The sequence below is a fragment of the Microtus ochrogaster genome, linkage group LG1, assembly GCF_000317375.1.
Source record: "Microtus ochrogaster isolate Prairie Vole_2 linkage group LG1, MicOch1.0, whole genome shotgun sequence".
Lineage (NCBI taxonomy): Eukaryota > Metazoa > Chordata > Mammalia > Rodentia > Cricetidae > Microtus > Microtus ochrogaster.
In genome coordinates, this window is record NC_022027.1 from 34,870,516 (window position 1) to 34,889,858 (window position 19,343).

Consider the following 19,343-nt stretch of genomic DNA (forward strand, 5'->3'; position numbering starts at 1 on the left):
GGTACCTTTAGTTCTTGGGAGGTCAACTAAGGTTAACTGGAAATACAAGCTTGTCTTAAATCTTCAGGGGAATAGCTGAGTTTTGCAATGTTAGTCTAGAAATACCGTCATGTGAAAACATGGACGGCTTTGAAAGGAGAAGTCAATTAGATCTAACAGAAAAAAAAAAAAGACTTTGACATGTGCAAACAGCTACTTCAGGAATGATTGGGAATGAGCTCAACGGCTGGGTGTATCTGTTTGAGTTGTGAGCCTCTCCCCAACTTTTTCATTAAACACCCAGCTAACCTTCTGTTGCCCTCTTAGGATTTAAATCTCAGTGCAATTTGAAGCCTTCCAGAGTCACCAAGCAAAAACTAAGTACTGCCCTAAAAAAAGTCTTTTATTCACTATTAGGACACTCCATTCCTAATGCAAAAGCTACAGATGCCCTTACGGGACAGGTAGGAGTTTTAAGACATTGACTCTATTAGATTGTGTTAATGACAATAAATTTTTAGCCAACTCTTACATATCTACATTGAAAAAAGAAGAAAGTGTCCTAGAACTTGGAATGTTAGCATCAACAGGGAAAGTGTGTATGATGAAACAAGCCCTCATCTCCCACACAAGTGTAACTTTGGGGCAGCTGCAGGGCTTGGTTCTACTACACTCCTTTCAGTAATACAGTTAATGTTTATGTTGTGCTGGATTTCTCGCCCCTCTCCCCAGCATGTAAGTCATTACACGAGCTCTCTTTTGACCAGTTCCTGTATCTCCTTCCTCAGTGTGCTGTCCATACACATGTCACATAAACATCCTTGGCTCTTGGCCCACATCTAATTAGTGGGGCTGTCTAGAGACAAGGTCCTGGAATCATAGAGAAGAATCTTTCTTTGTTATAAGCACGTAAGTGACTTATGTCACTTTTCCTCTTGCTGCTCCCTTGGTTCACATCTTCACAGAGGGCTTATACTCCACCATGGAACTGGTGTTCTCCACAGGTCAGTGGTCGAGACCTTAATCCAGTGTTTTTATCAAGTTGCACAAAACTCAATTGTGGATAGAACTTACTCAGACTATTAATACAAGCCATAGATTTTTAGTGCCCAATCACAATGGGCACTTTTTCTTCTAAAGCTTATTAATTTTCTCCTCCTTCATTTGGGTTTGCCTTTTCGTGGGAGAGGAGGACTTCTCTCTCACATGTTGAGGCAGAGATTATTAGAGCAATGCAAGTTTGGAGGAAATCTTGCAAAATAGTTTCTTTCAAACTGCTGAATTTAAGCTTCTCCTATAGAAATCCAGGTGAAATCCTATAGAAATTGGGTGCTATTCTCAGAAGTTTTTGTGTCACTTTGACACAAGCTAGAGTCATCTGAGAGGAGGGAATTTTAGCTGAGAAAATGATGCCCGAAGACTGTCCTGTAGGCAAGCATTTTCTTATTTAGTGATCGACGTGAGGGGCTAGTCCGTACTGGGTGGTGCTATCCTTCCTTGGGCTGCTGGTGGTGGATTCTCTAAGAAACAGGCTGAGTAAGAGATAAGGAGCAAGCCAGTAAGAAGCACTCCTCCATGGCCTCTGGGTCTGCTCTGACTCCAGAAACCTGCCCTGTTGAGTTTTTGCCCTGACTTTCCTCAGTGATTAATTGTTACCTGGAAGTAGAGGCAAAGTTGCTTTTCGTCATGGTGTTTCAGCACAGTAGTAGACACCTAACTCTGATAGATGCCAACAACTTACTCTTTAAATACTATGTTTGAGCTTGTGTTTAAGTCTACCCCAAGTATTATACTACATTGCATTCATAGTAACCAGCTATATTTGCAGACTGATCATTGTGCTTTAGGAAAGAAATTGAACTATAGGATGCAGCATATTAAAGAAGAAACGCTCTATAACTGAGTGGAAACCGACCATGGCTCCTACATGTGGAAGTCTTAAGTCTCAGCATGTTCTCATCCGCGCGGAATCACAGAACTAGACATTGCCTCAAAGTCAGTTTTCTTTTCTGGTGAGACAGGAATCAAATTACTCCTATTTCATGGAGTAATTATAAGAGTTAATGTAAGTAATGAAAATCCTGGCTCCCAATGACATATCTGTGAGTTACTAGTAGTGGTAAGAAGAAGTCATAACTTGATCCACCATTCCTAAAACATATTTCCTTCATTTTTATGTCTTGTTCCTTTAAAAATAAGACCTGCATCTCCGGTCCTTGGCTTTAGGATTTAGGACCTTGTCCTCCTTTATTTGCTGTATCTGGTTCCTTTGCAACCCCAGCTCCAGTGCAGATGTTCAGATGACACTGCAGCCACCAAGAGGTTGTTAGAGGGAACAAAAAGTCAGACATACCTGTGATGGGCCACACAACATCATGATGTAGCAGGCTTGGACCTGCATATGTATCTGTCAAAAATACTATTCTTCTTCTTCTTCTTTATAGGATAAGGTGAGGACCACCACTGCTATGTCATGTTTCAGCATTATCTTACTCTCTTCCTTTCTGGGTAGCCTTAGAGTCCACAGTGGATTCAAATGTCTATTTCTCCATAATATTACCCCAATACCTCCTATACTTCGCAACCAAAGATTTACAGAGCAAGTGACTATCTACTAAACATACTGTAAACGAATAAGAATATGTTTTTGCATTTTATTACATACTTCTGTGTGAAAAATTCTGTATTGTTTCCCTTAAACATGAATTATTTTATTTGTGAGATTTTTACAAAATTAATATGAAATGTACAACCCCTGGATTTACTACAAAGTGAGAAGTTATTTCATTTTTAATTTTGGAAATTCTGCATAAGCAAAAACTCTTACTATAGTTTGAAAAGATAGAAATGGTGGAAGTAGGATAGAATCACTCAGCATGCTTGTGTGTCTATTACAGAATCTCTTTATAATGTAAAAGCCATTAGGTTGGGGGACATTCTGAATCTCTTTTTTCCCTTTTCATTCAAGCATTTTTCAATGAGATTCTTTCATAATATAGCAAGCAATTGGAAATATGTGACGTTCATTTAAAAACTGCATTTCTTTAACATTTAATCTGGGATATAGTCTCATTATAAATCATCCTACTAACATACTGTTTTTCCTTTTTTGTAATTTCAGGTAGATGAAATATTTATAGAGTCAACCTTGAACAAACACCATGTCAACAACCATGTAGTCAGACTAACGTATGTATATTTGGGCAAGGGTGTAGTTGCAAGGCTGGAGGGACAAAGGGAAAGAACACAGGGCCCTTCATATAATGTGTGTCTCTAGACCGGATACTGGGCTCTTCATAAATATTGCTGCTGCAATAGTTTCTCTCAATGGACAGGGCTAAATTCATCCTGAAAATCGAGATGCTGAGGTGTGAGGAGGAGGATGGTGATATACTGAATGTTCCCCAAGAGATGTTTACAATCAGTAGAACTGGCACTCAAACCCTCCCCACTGACTGTGAGGCCTGGAATCCACCTTAATCCACAGCCATAAGTAAACCCTGGCCATGTCTTTGCATGCATCACGTTCTACACTTCTGACAGATATGGCGCTTCAAAAACATCAAGGAAAGAAAAGTTTGCTACAAAATGGGATCATAAGTTTTACCTGTAACAAAGACCTAGTGACAGGTGACATGCCCGAACCAAAAGATGATCGTGTTGTAATAGACGCTCCCTTTTGTTTGGATGGGGAGGAAAGACTCAGATCAGTTGCTGAAATTGCTCAGAGGTTTAAACTTTGTTATTTTAAAAATCACACAGCAGGACGGGCACAAAATCAGGAGTTTGTATGACTCATGTCAAAGAGAAAAAAAGAAACTCAAACAAAACTGTAATTATGAAACCCACTACTTTATACAATAAATGTATATGAAAAAGCTTGATAAAAACAACTAAAATATTTAGTTGAATTTATTTGAAGGAATGGGTGGTGATCACTTTTCTTACCAAGAGACTAATGCATGATTGAACACTTTCTAAAGATCTTTACTTCTACTAACTCATGACTTCCACAGGGAGTTTTTTAAGATTTATTTTTATTTCATAGTAGTTAGTGTTTCTGTCTGTCTGTGGACATGTTCACCAATCCTGTCCCATGCTGTGGGGACCAGAAGAGAGCAATGAATGGTTGTGAGCCACCACATGGGTGCTGGAAGTTGAACTCAGGCGCTCTGCAAGAGAAGCAAGTGCTCTTAACCACTGCGTCATTCCTCCAGCCCCTCTGTGATCTTATTATCATATGGTTAGATCATTTAGGAGACAAAAAGCATATAAATGCTGGAACTTCCTACATTTTATACCCTCTGTCTTCACATTCTAATTTTTATAACATTTAGTAACATCACCACAATCTGGGAAGCTTCTCACGATGAGTAGCTAATGCTGATTGTGATATTTTTTTGTGGAAATCTGTTCAGTAAACTGTTTTATTTCCTTTTATTTAAAATAGAAAAATATTCAGGTCAGCTTTGCCAATTTAGCATAAAATTCTAATTACTTGTACTTCTCTAAACTAGAGCAATAGTAGAATGTGAGACTCATTGTGTCTCAGAATTTATGAAATTTTCTTATTTTATTTTTTACCCAAAGATTCGAGTAGGTTTTTATGTTTTTATTTCATTTTTAAGAAGCTATTACGAGTACAGTGCATTTTGATCACATCAGTTTTATCCTCCCCACCCTACAATTCCTCTTGTGTGCCCCCAACACTTCCCTTCCAAGTTTGAGTCTTATTTTTCTGTTGTTGTTATCTGTTTGTATATGGATATAATACACACACACAAGAATGTGTGTGCATCCTATTGAGTTCAATCACCCACTGCTCACATGCACATAGGAGGATGACCTCTGGCACATAGGCAACCTACAAAAAACTCATCCCTGAAGAAACCTGACTCTTCCTCCCTCAGCAGCTGTTGGTTGCCTGTAGCTCCTCAACTATAACTCGGGTCTTATGAGCCCTTCCCCAACCAATACTGAGGTTTTGCCTGGTACAGTTTTGTACAGGACTAGGCAGTCAGCCATTCCAGATGAGTGTTCTGAGTATGCATCTTCCATGGCCAGAAGACAGCTTTGTAACTGCCCCCCCCCCAGTTCCCTGCCTCTTACAATCTTCCATTACCCCTTCCATGATGGTCCCTGAACTTTAGGGATAAGGGTTGTTTCCCATTTAGGAACAGATACCTCATGGTCGGCCACTTATTCTCTGCCCTTTGGCCAACTGTAGTTCTGAGGGATGAGAACTAGACTGATCCGAAAAGCCTGAGAATACTAAAACCTTTTTTTTTAAAATTTTTCTGATGACCTTTTGACTTTGGTGTTTGAGTCTTATTCCAATATAGTAACGTGTCCTCAAGTTAATGGAGGGGTGTAATCAAAACAAAAAAAAATTAAAAAAGCTACAAGGGGGAAAATGAGAAATTCATTTAAGTCAGAAAGTAGCATGTAGAAGAGTGTTTATGAGTGGATTACCTGGCCCTTGACGTCTCAGCAACTGAAGCATAGATCAGGACTAGAAAGGAAAGACAGTGAGACAGTACCAGGTGTGCCCTTTGAATGTGAATCTTGCTCTTGTGTTTCCTAGTCCGGAAGAAGATGATGCAGAAGCAGACATTGTTATGGCACTCCAGTCCCCCTCTACTGGGCAAAGAACTGTGGGAGAAAAGAAGAACCACAGCATCTTAAATCAGAGGAAGAGGAACACAAGAGCCTTGCGAGCTGATGTGTCAGTAGTTCAAGTAAATGGTAAGTAGGTTGACTGTCAAGCGATATAAATGCTCTGTACAGCCAGAAACTCACACGTCATTCCCACTGCAAACACTAAGACATCATACGGGAAAAAAATTCACCCTAAAGATGAGACATTTCAAGTTTTTATTATTCGTTGATGAAAGAATGTCTGGCATTAGTCATCAAGTAGTTTTCCTGAAAGTAACTGATTGGAACTCCTCTCTCAATAAAGACATCTTTACCACAAGCAAGGTTAATCCAAGTCAGTCACTGCCCCCATGATTAAGCAAGTGAAAATGTTAAGCAATAAGTGATTTATGTTTGGGACCTTATACAAATAGAGACTCATCTGTATCCTTTAAAATTATAGTTAGTTTCAGTATTTGATGATGCTATGAAGTTTTATTATTTTTATTCCTTATGAGTATTTAGAAGAAAGAAAAACTGCCTTTAGTGCCATCTTATAAAGAATAATACCTTAAAATTTAGTGGGAATAAGAAGTCACTATAACCATTTATATATTTTTCTCTTTTTTGTTCACCTTTAACTCATTACACCATCAACTCTCTGAATTGACGAGAGCCTATCTTCAAGGTCCATCACTATATTTTATATGCAATATCTACTTTAATTTGCATGCATTAATAAAATAGAGAAACTCTATTACATAGTTATAAAAATATTAAGGAATATAATAATTTAAAGGAGCAAGGATTCAAATCTAGATGTCTAACTTGTTGATGGGCATTACAAAAAAGTTCTGTGCTTAAACAAAAGTGAAAACTCTATGATCATTGTCTCCTTTTGAAATTCATCTTTGTAGTAGCATATTTGAGACTCTGAGTGCAGGAAGCCAGGGATTTGCTTACCTAGCAGACAATGTGCTAACATAACATCTGCTTCCAGCAGACAGGTACAGAGTTATCCCATAAACTCCACCAGAACCAGATTTAAGTGAGTAAGAACGAAAGATTTGTATTAGAAATAAAACAGAGTGCCCTGCCCTTTTGAGGGTCAAGCCGACTCTTTAAGAGTAAACCTCATTAGGAAATGAGAACCCAAGGTAATGGATCAATAGACGCTTGCTCATAGGACATGAAGTCAGTTACTAAGACATAAAGCTATGGACCCCTCCTAGCTGGGAGGAAAGAACCTGTCAAATGTATAATCCATTTTCCTTCATTGTGAAATAATGGCCATTCTGAGAAGGTACATGACAAGGTGTATGTAATTCCAATAGTGAGTTAATTTTTCAGGAACTCAAGATTTTCCCTGCAGTATTGGAAACAAGAGATGGAGCATTGAATGGCTCCTGACCACCAGGCCTTTCTGTTTCATATAGACTCAGCTTGTGTTTCATGTACTTTAATGATTATACTATATTTAAGGAGGGGATGTTCTTGTGGAGAACAATATTTGAGTTACTTAGTTATAAAGTCTCTTTGTTATTGTAGTATACAAGCAATCACCTGTACCTGCGTGTGCATTTTTTTAACCTGTAAAAGTAAAATAATGCTTGTTCTTCTTGACTACACAAAAGTATGAGAAAACATATGGGAAAACAGAGAACATAATACAGCACCTGGAAACTATTGTTTCAGAAGCTGTTGGATTGTACGCCCTTTGGAAATTGACTGGTGGGAGAAAGAGCTAGAACTGTAAAGGTTTCCGAATTTTCCAAATGCAGTGTTTATGAGCAGCTAGAAATAAGCTTTTAGTTCAGGGGTCTTCCATTCTTTCTCAAGAATCTGTGTTCTATTTTGATAAATAACTGTGAAATTTTGGGTCCTTTATTAGACACAATGCTGTGAAATCAAAGCTAGAATCAACTTCTTCCTATTCCTGTGGTAAACGAGCTCACTGCCTGTATTAGGGAAAGTGTGCCTGACTTCCCATCACAGTGGTTGTAGTCTGCAAAATACAAATGATGCTAAATCTTCCTTACCTCCAAAATGTCTTGGAGATGGTCACTTTGAATTAAGTAGGAGTATTTTTATGTCTGCACTGGAAATAGAAAATATTTTATAAAAGTTGGAATTTTTTAACTAGGAATTGACAGACAACCTCTGATTGTAACATTCTCCCTAAAAACAAAAAAAAAAATATTCTTAGAATTCTAATTACAGTGCCAGGCATGGAAATGCATGCCTGTAATCCCAACATTCAAGAGGCGGAGGCAGGAGACTTGACATAACTTTAAAGCCAGACCAGTCTATATAGTGAGTTTCAGGCAAGTCAGGGTCCTGGGGCAATATTCTCTCAAAAAGAAAAACAAAAATGAATTCAGAGGAAAAAAAAATACTATTTCCAACTACATTAGTGCTTATCCTAGAGTCATTATGGTGATGGATAATTTGCATCCCGATTCTGAAGTAATGAGTGTCTAATAGAAGAGTTCTAATGTATGACTGTGAGCCTATGAATCTTACTTACTGCTCAAAAACACCAATAACACAATAGTAAGTTGTTAGAATAAAGAAAAATAATTATTCTGAAATATAACCAAACTAAAGAAGACAGAGGCTCTGTCTTAGTTACTTGTCTATTGCCATGACAAAGCATAGCAGCAGACAGACAGGCATAACACTGGAGCAGCAGCTGAGAGCTTATATTCTGAGATTACCACCATGAGGCAGGGAGAAAGATAACCGGCAATGATGCATGCCTTTTGAAACCTCAAAGCCTGCCCACTCACTGCCCAAAGACACACCTCTTCCACCAAGGCCACACCTCCCCATTCTTCCCAGACAGTTCCATTAACTGGGGACCTAGGACTCAGATATACAAGCCTATGGGTGCCATTCTTATTCAAACTACCAATATCATATTATTTTGTGTGGGTATAAGCACCCAGTTTATCTAGGGAGTAGTATAGAAGGTGGGCAGAAGGAGGTTACAAATACAGGATAGTCGATTCTTCTAATTCACAGACTACCAATACAATGCATGATTCGATAGTCTGTGTTTTGTAAATGTAAAAGAGAATTATTGAGGAGGAAATTTGGAATTACTCTCTTTTTTGTGCCTTTTCCAGAGAATGATTGGATCCCCAGTTATCATCAGTACACTGAGAGCATGTTTTCAACAGAGAAAAGGGTAGATAGCAAATGGCCACCTTTCCCCTGAATTCTAAGGGAGATAAAGACAAGCAACTTTCTTCCAGAGGACAAGGGAGGAAGCATTTGGCTGGTGAAGTCTTCAGGGTCATCAGCCAGATGAGTCTTTTATGGTCGCAGAACTAGTGAGGAGCAGCTGAAAGAAAAAGGAGCATGGAAGTTCACTTAGGCCTTCCATCTGTGACACAATTTCAATGCGTCACTACAGACAAATTAAATTCCTTCTTTCTGTGTTTTGTTTTGGCTTTCGTTAAACAGGAACCTTACAAACTACATGAGCTAGAAACTGAGCTGCTTCTATAGGCTAAGCACTTAAGCAATCGCATCTTCATTGTGTCTGGCGGGTGCCTTCGAGGATGATTCTGAACTCATTCTTCCTTACGCTCCTGCTTCATAGGGGTCATTGTCACCAGCTACTCACAAAGGACTTATAAGGAGTTGGCACCTTCTTATTTTCCTCAAATGGAAATAGGACGCAGAGACTAATTCAGAGAAATATGGCCCTCTAGTTTGTCACTATCTTGTTGAGTCAGCCTCTCTAACTAAACTGCCAGCACAACTGTAAGGCAACTTTGGACATCATATTTCCATCTTACCGAACTATAGTTCGTAAGTGGAAATTTTACATATTTACTAATAACAGCATGCTATTTCATATGTATGTAAGAGTTTGCTTCCTTTGTCAAATTTAAAACTGTTGGAGATTGGCAAAATTTAACCTTAAAGTTGACCTTTCCCAATATTCAGCTTATATTATATAATAATACACCATAGTTTTATTTTCATTTTTGCTTTTAGTTTGAAAAAGGGTCCATCTGGGGCTTTTCCTACCTTAGCCTCCTCAATGTTGGGATTAAAGGCATATACTGTTGTGTCCATTTTATAATTTTTTTTAAAAGCCACAGCATTTAATTAGTTAGGAACATGTCTGAGAAGTACTTTAAACACAATTTATGCTGGAGTTTTTCAAATTCTTTTTATCCTAAACGCTCCAAGAAGAACAGGATTATATGAAATCTTAAATAAACAAAAGAAACAAAAACAGACATGTTTTGGTTGAGGAAAAGTGTGATGCCTAGGGGCCTATCTACTTACTCCCTCTCCTCATCCTAAAGTGGAATCCAAGAGGGTTTACCTGGCACTCTTGGAAAATGACAGATCTGCATTAATGTAAATCATTTGCGGAATTTATTCATCCACTGCTTTTATCTGACATAATGAGTAAGAAATTGCCCAACTAATTAGATTTGCCTTTTACATCAAATGTATACGAGAGAGCCAGTGTCCTAAGTGGTCTGTGCACTCAGCTGTCTAGAGTTTATGGTCAATGACCTCTGGTGATTCTTGGCTATTACAATGAACATGGAGAACATAAAATCTTCACTTTTCTTCTGTTTGACTTTAAATGATGTATTTCATCATCAGGGGAGCTAACTGTCCAAGCATGTAAGTCTAATTAGCTTATAAAAACAGTCTCAAATTCCATATATGCAATTGTATCTTTAACTTCTCATCTACATTCACATTTTCATCTGTAAGAATAATAATTGGGCAATAGATAGATATGTGTTTTTTCTAATTTTAAGACTAAGAAAGTTTAAAAAGACATTTCTCATTTTTAATAAGTGGGCCTACTTTTCTAATTTCTTTTAAAAAAAATGTTGAGACCTGCTTTCTACTGAAATTAAAACGATTCAAGGAGATTCAAAGGGAAGAAATTAACCCATTTTCTAGACTGACTACTGAAAATATAGCATTATTTTCATACCTGGCAGTGACATCAATTTGTTTCAACTTAATGTGGCATGAATTTTGAAGGATTTTACATATGTGGTGAAGGATTTCATCAGTAATCCATGCTTTCGATTCTTTGTGTTGCAAACACCTATACTATTTTTTGCTTATTTATTCATTTATCTATTTTCATTATTTTAGAACTTCATTACTTATCATTATTCATCTACCTTTTAACATCTTTAATATAGTGTCAAAAAGTGTGCCAGGAGCTGGTCATATTACTGTGACTAAGACATGATCTTCTTTAAAACCTAATTCCAAAGTAAAAGAAGACAGAAATTAATTGGAAATTATAAATACAATGGGACAGATGATTTAAGAAAATATTCAGTGCTTTAAGATCCATCAGAGTTAACTCATCTGGCCTTGTTGAATCAGAAAATAATCCCTGCAATATCAGAGAAGAGAGGCCATGAATCAAGAGACTGCTAGTAAGTGTTCTGGACATGAAGACCAGGAAAGTGAAGACGTCATCATTTCCTACAAATGGAAAGAGTCTTCTTGACTGTGCCAAAGGCTTGGGACCTGAGTGTGTGGGAAAGAGATGTGATTCACAGTCATCAGTGGCCAGAATCACCTGGAAAGATGTCTACCTCATTTGGAAGGCAACGAAAGTTTGCACATTTCCGAAAGCCCATTCAATGCCTAGTGCAGAAACAGAATGTAGAAGACAGGCCAAGGAAATGGTGTGGGAGCTAGTCTAGATGTTCAGATGACGACAGTGGTTGGTCCAGCGAGAGCCATGGTAGTGTGCTGGAGATTTCTGAAACAGCCATGTGTGGAGGATAATCAACACAAGTAGAATGATTTTTCTTTTCTTATAATTGTTTGTTGGAACAAGATCCAGCCCACTATATTTTTTTTAACAATAGGATCTTATATAAGTTTTTGTCTTCACAGAAACCCAAGCACCAAAGCAGCCTCTGATGCGATGAAGTGCATGTTCATTCTTGTCAGTGGTGGATGTAATGTTTATATGGAAACATGGAAAACTCCATCCTAAAGAATGAATGACTAGTTGTGATGCACTAATCCTTGCACACCTTAAAATGTAGTCACTCTAGTAGACATCAAAGGTGCTTCCACCAAACAGGCCACTGCTTATCTGGCTTAACAGAGTTGTCCTTCTGAAGAGGACTCCTTGGTAACAACACCGCTGGATCACCTACAACTGCGAAACAGTGAGAACTCCCAGAAAAACTGGAGAACTGGCAATTGATAGTTCATGGGGATGAAGTTGTCAATAGTTTATAACTTAGTGAACAACATATATTCACATATACAATGGTTGGACTAAGCAATGAATGTGTCAGTGCGAAAGGAAAAACAAAAATTAAATATTGGTCACGTTTTAAAAATGACAAATGCGACGTTTGCCCTGCAGTATTCTGTGGCATCAAAAACTAGACAGACATTCCTTATAAACGTTTTCACCTTTTTCAGATTGTGGCAAAAGAGCTATCCCGTTAATTGCCAACAGAATCGTGTCCGGAAACCCTGCAGCTAAAGGTGCCTGGCCTTGGCAAGTTTCTCTTCAGCGCAGCAACATCCATCAGTGTGGGGGCACCTTGATTGGGAACATGTGGGTCGTCACAGCAGCACACTGCTTCAGAACGTGAGTTGTTGAACTTATGTCAGTCCCCATGTTGCTAAAAACCAGGAGCATTCCCATATTCTGAGTGCCAGTCAAAGTCCCAAATATGACTGAACTATAATAAGTAAATCTTTCTGATCCTTTTTCTAAAGTAATGCTCCCCTTGCATACTTATTCGGAAAGTTTGGTGGGAACAGAGTAGTAGTGAACATTGTACAAGTACCGGTAGCGCACCATGCCCATCTGCACTCTAGGCGCCACCGTACAGTTTGTGACCCGGGCAAGGGGCTGGAGATCGAAACACACAAAGACACACAGACAAAGACACAAGTCATCCTTGAAACAGGAATGCCCCCTTTAGTGTGTACCAGAGCCGCTTATATAGAGATCCTTAACTGATAGCCACGTCCCAGCCAAACCCACCAGAAACCACTCTCCTGCCATCAGGAACTGCTGAGGGTCTCATGCTCAGAGCAGCTGCAGGCACTCAGATCAAGGGAAAACAAGTTGTTTACCAGAAATTCAGGATCTGGGGGTGGGGAGGGGGGTTCACAGCTCCCAACAAATACCCATTAATTAAGTCTTCAGAGTTTTAACTGAAGAAATTACAACAAAGTAGAACTTACTCCAACACAACACATGTACTAACAAACACAGCTCTTTGTTACTCTCCACTTAACATGAGTGCCTGCTCCCGTCAAGCCCTTCGCCAATCTCAGTGCTGCTCAAAAACTGCAATTGGAATCTGCAAGGAGGCAGGAAGTACAGAACTGTTGGTGGAGACCAGCCCAGGTCAAGTTCACAGCATGGACATTAATCAGTCACCAAAGTTTGATTATGATTCCACATTACATCTTTAAAAAGCAGAGCCAGAATATGTGACCTGTGAAACCTAAGCTGATCAATTATTACCGGGAGAGTAAATTGTGAACTGGGTGGCACAGTTAAAGTTAACTGGGGTGGCAACGGGCAGGCAGGAGTAAGCTGTTTGCTTGCCTTCCCGTTCAAAGTGCAGTTCATGGAGCCACAGCACCCACATCGCCTGGGAATTCGTCAGGAATGAAAATGGTTTAAACCCTATCCCAGAGCTACAGGCTCAGGAGCTGGGTTTTAATAAAAGCCCCTAATCTTATGTGTGCACATTAATATTTTAGATACATTTTCCTACATGATGAAATCTTATTCCGAGAAATCTCTAATACAGATAATAGAGTCATATTAACTGATCGAAAGTACTGTCATGTTTTTCGAGAAGACTTTGGGAGTCAAGAAAGAACTTGTCAGCAGGCAAAGCTGCTCAGAGATGAAAGGGATGCCAAGTTGAACAAAGGGATTCTTAAGTGGAGCACGCCTCCATCTGCAGGCGCGATCAAGCAGAGACAAGGAAGAGTTGACAGCGGTTTTGTATCAACAATTAGCACAATTGTTAGGCTCTGTGGCGCTGCAGGCACGTGATTAGGCGCTTGAGACTTCTTTGTGTAATCCTTAAAACCCTCTCTCCATATCAGCCCTGATGGGGAGCCCTTTCACGGAGAGGTGAGTATAGCAGTTCTCAAAAGCACAATCTGAAATTGAGTTAACACAAGGCTTCATTAAACGGAAGATAGGGATGTCCTAGCATCAAAAGATATGCGTATGTAAATGAGACTACATAAGCCCCAGTTTTAAAACTTTAAAAGAATTCCAGTATTCCTTAAATAAAGCATAAGCATTTTCTCTCTCCTGTAAGACCCTCTGGCACCCACCCCCCTCTCCAGTATCATCCTCTGCCATTCTTCCTCTGGTGTCTAAAACTGAATTTCACGTGGCCCAAGGCCCTCAGATGCTTCCCTGGAAACTTGTTGTCCTGACTGTCTCATAGCTGACAACTCTCCCTTCACTGGTGTAAAGATATTGTACTAAAATAGCAATAATAAAAAAGAGCCTTCCAAAGCTGCATAGCAGTTGTACCTTATACATTATCCTGTTTTGTTTTATTAATTATCTTTAGAATTTGTATTATTTATCAACATTTCAATTTATTTTATATTCTCCTTTCTTCAAGCATAACACTCATGGGAACCGAGTGTTTCTGTCTTGTTCACTTCTTTGTTCCTAGCATCTCGATAATATTAGGCATATGCATGATTAATAAGGATTTGTTAAGGGAACACTTCTAAAACTCAATAATTAAATATGAAATTCATTTCCGATATGCTATTTGTATGTATTTTATACTTAAATCATGGGCAACAGACATTTAAATGAAATGAAACTGTAATTGCAAACAAGTGTTATTGAGAGCGGTATTTTTTTTTTCCTGAGGTAACCTAACTGCATGAAGTTGACTAATCTAAACGATGTAGTTAATGAATTCTGTGTGGCTCATGTATGCTGCTAATCTTTTCCAGTAATTCAAACCCACGCCAATGGACTCTTAGCTTTGGAACAACAATAAACCCTCCCTTAATGAAAAGAGACGTCCGAAGAATTATTATGCACGAGAGGTACCGCCCCCCAGCAAGAGACCACGACATTGCTCTTGTGCAGTTTTCTCCGAGAGTCACCTTTTCAGATGAAGTGCGCCGAATTTGTTTGCCGGAACCTTCTGCGTCATTCCCGCCAAATTCAACTGTCTACATCACAGGATTTGGAGCACTCTACTACACTGGTGGGTACCTCTGAACACAGAGCAGACGTCTCAGTCCTTAGCAGAGGAATTTCATCGCCTGTATTAAGTGGCCAGCCCTTTCCCCAGAGCTTGTCTTTGGTTAGTTTGAGATCTCGTTTTACAAAGTGCCAAAAACCCAACACAAAATAGAAACAAAGCAAATTTGGTCCTTGAAATTCGAGAGTCCTGCATGAGAAATCTGGCTTAGATACAGGTAGAACACAAACTTTAGATGGTTTTTGCTACACCTTAGACCTCTAAATCCTTGTACCTGAGTTCTACTTTTTCCTAGTTCATTGGAAAGGACTCTGGCGCCACCCAGTGGCAGAAGTCGTCTATACGAGGTCCAACCATGAGGAAATTCTAAACCTTATCTGATTTGGCCAGGTCTTGAATACTCTCCCTTTTAATTATGCCAAAGTCAATCTGATTAAAGATATTATTTTTTATGAAAAATTTCCCAGAACTTTTCCATGTAACTTAAAACTAATCACGAAAATGATTTTCATTGCACTCAGAGAGTCCAACCCATACGTGGGGAAAGAGAAATAACACAAGAATATTGGGGGCTATGCTGGACAGTTCTACCAACCAGAGAGCCGTGATTTCCCATTATTCATTGAGTGAGAAAGACAGTTCCAGAATGTTTGTGATATTCTTTGTTTTCCTCTGCTTCTGCCTGCTTAGGATCTGGATGCCTAAATTTATTCAAGACAAATTTATTTATAAGCCATTACACTGTGATGTAATGCAATTATATTCATGGAAGCTCTTTGCTAATGCATAGGACTGGATAAACATATAATGTAGGCAGTGTTTTATCAACCCAAGAAACAATACCATGTTTGTCATACCAAGAAACAATGACAAACAAACATGTAACATTTGTGGGAACAATCTGAAATCCATAAACATAAAGTTCATTTTTTAAAAAATGGGATATATTCTTTAACAATAAAGACTGGTTTTGAGGACTCAAGAAGTTAACAGCACTGACAGCTCTTCCAAAGGACCCAGGTTCGGTTCCCAGCACCCACATGATGGTTCAGTCATATATAATTCCAGTTCCAGGGGATGCAATTCTTCTGAACTCCATAGACACTGCATGGATGCTGTGCACAAACATATATGAATGTAAAACTTCTACATACATAAAATCAAAATCAAAATTAATAAAAAAATAAATATATTATTTTGGAAGTAAAAATTCAAGGATTCTCTAGAAAGGAAACCAAATGGTCATCCTGCTTAGAAAAGTATTTATTAAAACTGGTAATACAACAACCATCATTAAATGAACCAGTTTTATGTTCTGCTTTTGTTTTGAGACAGGGTCTCACTGTATAGCACTGTCTGTCCTTGAACTGTCTATGTAGACCAAACTCATCTCAAACTTGCAGAGACACATGTACCTCTGCCTTTCAAATATGGGGGTTAAAGGCTTTTAGCTAGAATTTTTTTCTCTAGGACAGTTCACCCTAACCACAGTCTGCATAAACAACTTTAGAGTGAAGAAGATTGGAGAAGAACCCGCTCACTTCAGTCCATCTAAGAATACCTATGGAAAATTCTGAGACTGCTTTGTTTTTTCTTAAGGGGAATCTCAAAATGAGCTCCGAGAAGCCAGAGTGCAGATCATAAGCAATGACGTGTGCAAGCAACAACAGGTGTATGGCAATGAAATCAAGCGTGGGATGTTCTGTGCCGGATATCTGGAAGGAATTTATGATGCCTGCAGGGTAGGTTTGGGAGAGAAAATCACCAAGGTCACTAAGCTTTTTGCCCAGTCCAGGAAATATTTTTATATTTATGCTAGCACAGCACAGACATTCTGACATCTCCAAATGTGTAACCGCCATAGTATGTACGTACCTTAAGTGTTTTATTATTAAACCACCTGAAACAAGTAAAGAATTTCATCGATGCTATCAAACACAAATTTTAAATGTCTTAATAACCAGAAACTCGCAGGGTAAGAGGATAGTAATGTCTTTGTGCACAACAGGCTCATGTATGTATTAAAGGGCAACAACCATGTACAATGAACTGTGATGTTCTAACAATATAATGGAAAAAAACAGTTTTCCCTTCAGGGAAACATTTTTGGGACAAGCATCAGAAAGATGATGCTCCAAAGGGGACTAAAGAATAAGTAAATCTTATACAATCACAGAATTAGAAGAGAGAATAGTTAAAACTCTGAAGATGTATACATATTCATTACCGACTATTGTAATTCATAATTGGTAACCCCTAGCAAAACACAAGAGTGATAACAGGTGTGAGGTCTACTTAGCGGTTCAAAGTTTGATTAGGTCACACTGTCAATATCCTGCGTGGTGTTTCGTTCAGTCTTCCATAACCCACGTGGAATATGCGTCTTCTGATTAAGGTCTGGGTGTGCTTCTTTCCATATGCAATCGTTTTCTTGACATCAGACTCTTGAAAATTTCAAGGAGGTGAATCTACTCAGTGAAATGATGAGACTGTTAGTGGTGTGGGATGCTTAATGCCCTGCCCACAGACCCACAAATTACAGAACAAACGGCCATTGATGAAAAGAGCACAATGTTTTATAACACACAGGGTAGGTCCGAACAGGGCCTAATGCACAGCTAATCTAAGTTGTCAAGAGTACAGAAGGACACAGCCAGAATTTAAGGATCCAAGCAAGAGGACTCAATGGGATGGGAGGCAAAGATATCTAAGAAAAACCTCTACTCACGGAAAGTCACTGGGAAAGTAGTTCAAGTGATGGTGACCGGGGTACATGATGAGGGTTTCAGAGCAACTGATAAAACTGAATCAAAAGTACCAACATCAACCTGGATTCCTTATATCATCAAATATTCATTTAGAATTCAATAGATCTCTGTAATGTCAATAGAGGAGAGAGAAAAGGAAAAGGGGAGAAGGGCGGAGGGGGAAGAGAGAGATAGACACAGACAGACAGACAGACAGACAGACAGACAGACAGAGACAGAGAACGCAGGAGAGAGCCGCTGTGTAAGAGCCCAAGAATACAAGGGCAAGAATGAGAATATTCCTCCACCAAACACCTAGGTAGGCAAGATCCAAGTACAAATAAAAAACTATCAGAATTGCTGATGAGAAACCCAGGGGGGAAAAAAGAGAGTCTTCACAACCTCATGCAGATTTTCAGTTTAATTTCTGGTTGTAGTTCAGTCAAACATTTGATAAAATAGATTCGGGTTACTACCCACCATCAGGCACTGAGGGAGAGAGAGCTCTCTTTAGGTGATTTCAATCACTGTAGAACACACTGGGTGGAAGAAGCCATTTCTGAAATTTGACAATGTTTGTAAAGGAAGAAGAAGTTTTCTCTAGTGGAGCCTCACTGGCACAAACCACACTTACTTAAGGGTAGACCGCATGCCCAGCAACAGACAGCCAACACATCTCTCGTTTGTTAATTTGTTTTATTTGCCTGCTTGCTTTCTTAAGCTAGAAAGAAGGTTTGGAGTTGGAAGGGTGGGAAGTGGGGAGGATCTGGGAGATGGAGGAGGGGAAACCATGATCAGAATGTGTTCACTGTACAAAAAAAAAAAGAATAATTTGTTTTCAATTAAAACAAAAAAGATATCAGTGGGTGGGTTCAGGCAACACCTTTCTGGAGAATTTGACTCGTTCATAAGTAATATTTACAAGACAAGCATCACTGGTAAGAACTAGAACTCATTAAGATGTGGTGAAGTGTAAAGAGTTAAATATCCACTGTCATGACAGAAAAGCAATATGTGCCATCTAGCTGGGGAAAAAAAAAAGCAATGAAAGTACTTGATAAGGAGTTAAATACAATAAGAAACGTTTAAGCCATAAAATGGTACCCCTAGGAAACAGACTAGATGAGATCTACACATACACGAATAATAAAATAAGCAATTCATCAAACTTTTGTAAGTGATAAACAGTTTAGCTAATTGTTTTTCTCTTGTTTATTTTCAGGGTGATTCTGGGGGACCATTGGTTGTAAAAGACAATAAAGACACTTGGTATCTCCTTGGAATTGTGAGCTGGGGAGACAACTGTGGCCAAAAAAACAAACCCGGAGTTTACACACAAGTGACTTATTACCGACGCTGGATTGCTTCAAAAACGGGTCTCTAACAGGCTACAGACACTAAACAAAATAGTAGCATGCAGGTCATATGTATATAAGAATTCAGACATTCATTTGGTGGCACTGGTACAATGAAGCGAGATTAAATAGCTGCACCTAGCAACATGAAACACATGTGATCCATTTCAGAATCACTTATTTGTGAAGTGATGGGTTGTTTTATCATGCAGCAAAGATATTCATATCTTTAAGCCAAGTAAATTGGACTGTACATTGTGTAGTTTTGAAGATAGCCTAGGAGACTTTTAGAGTGTGTTTTTCCTGGGTGCCTCCTCAAGTGAAAGACTTTCTGAATTCTCAGAAATCCCAAGGTGCTCATACTATGCCCATGATAT

At 38.9% G+C, this 19,343-nt stretch overlaps 1 protein-coding gene across 1 annotated transcript in view; it reads left to right on the forward strand.

Annotated features, from left to right (window-relative positions):
- Tmprss11a (transmembrane serine protease 11A) overlaps window positions 1-18,995 on the forward strand; it is a 36,627-nt gene extending 17,632 nt beyond the window's left edge. Inside the window, exons 4-11 of the mRNA XM_005359435.1 lie at window positions 3,101-3,168; window positions 5,564-5,724; window positions 9,144-9,161; window positions 10,252-10,272; window positions 12,067-12,238; window positions 14,608-14,867; window positions 16,464-16,606; window positions 18,834-18,995. Coding sequence (XP_005359492.1) covers window positions 3,101-3,168; window positions 5,564-5,724; window positions 9,144-9,161; window positions 10,252-10,272; window positions 12,067-12,238; window positions 14,608-14,867; window positions 16,464-16,606; window positions 18,834-18,995 — 1,005 coding nt within the window. The remainder of the gene's footprint in view (window positions 1-3,100; window positions 3,169-5,563; window positions 5,725-9,143; window positions 9,162-10,251; window positions 10,273-12,066; window positions 12,239-14,607; window positions 14,868-16,463; window positions 16,607-18,833) is intronic.
- The last annotated feature ends 348 nt before the right edge of the window (window positions 18,996-19,343 follow it).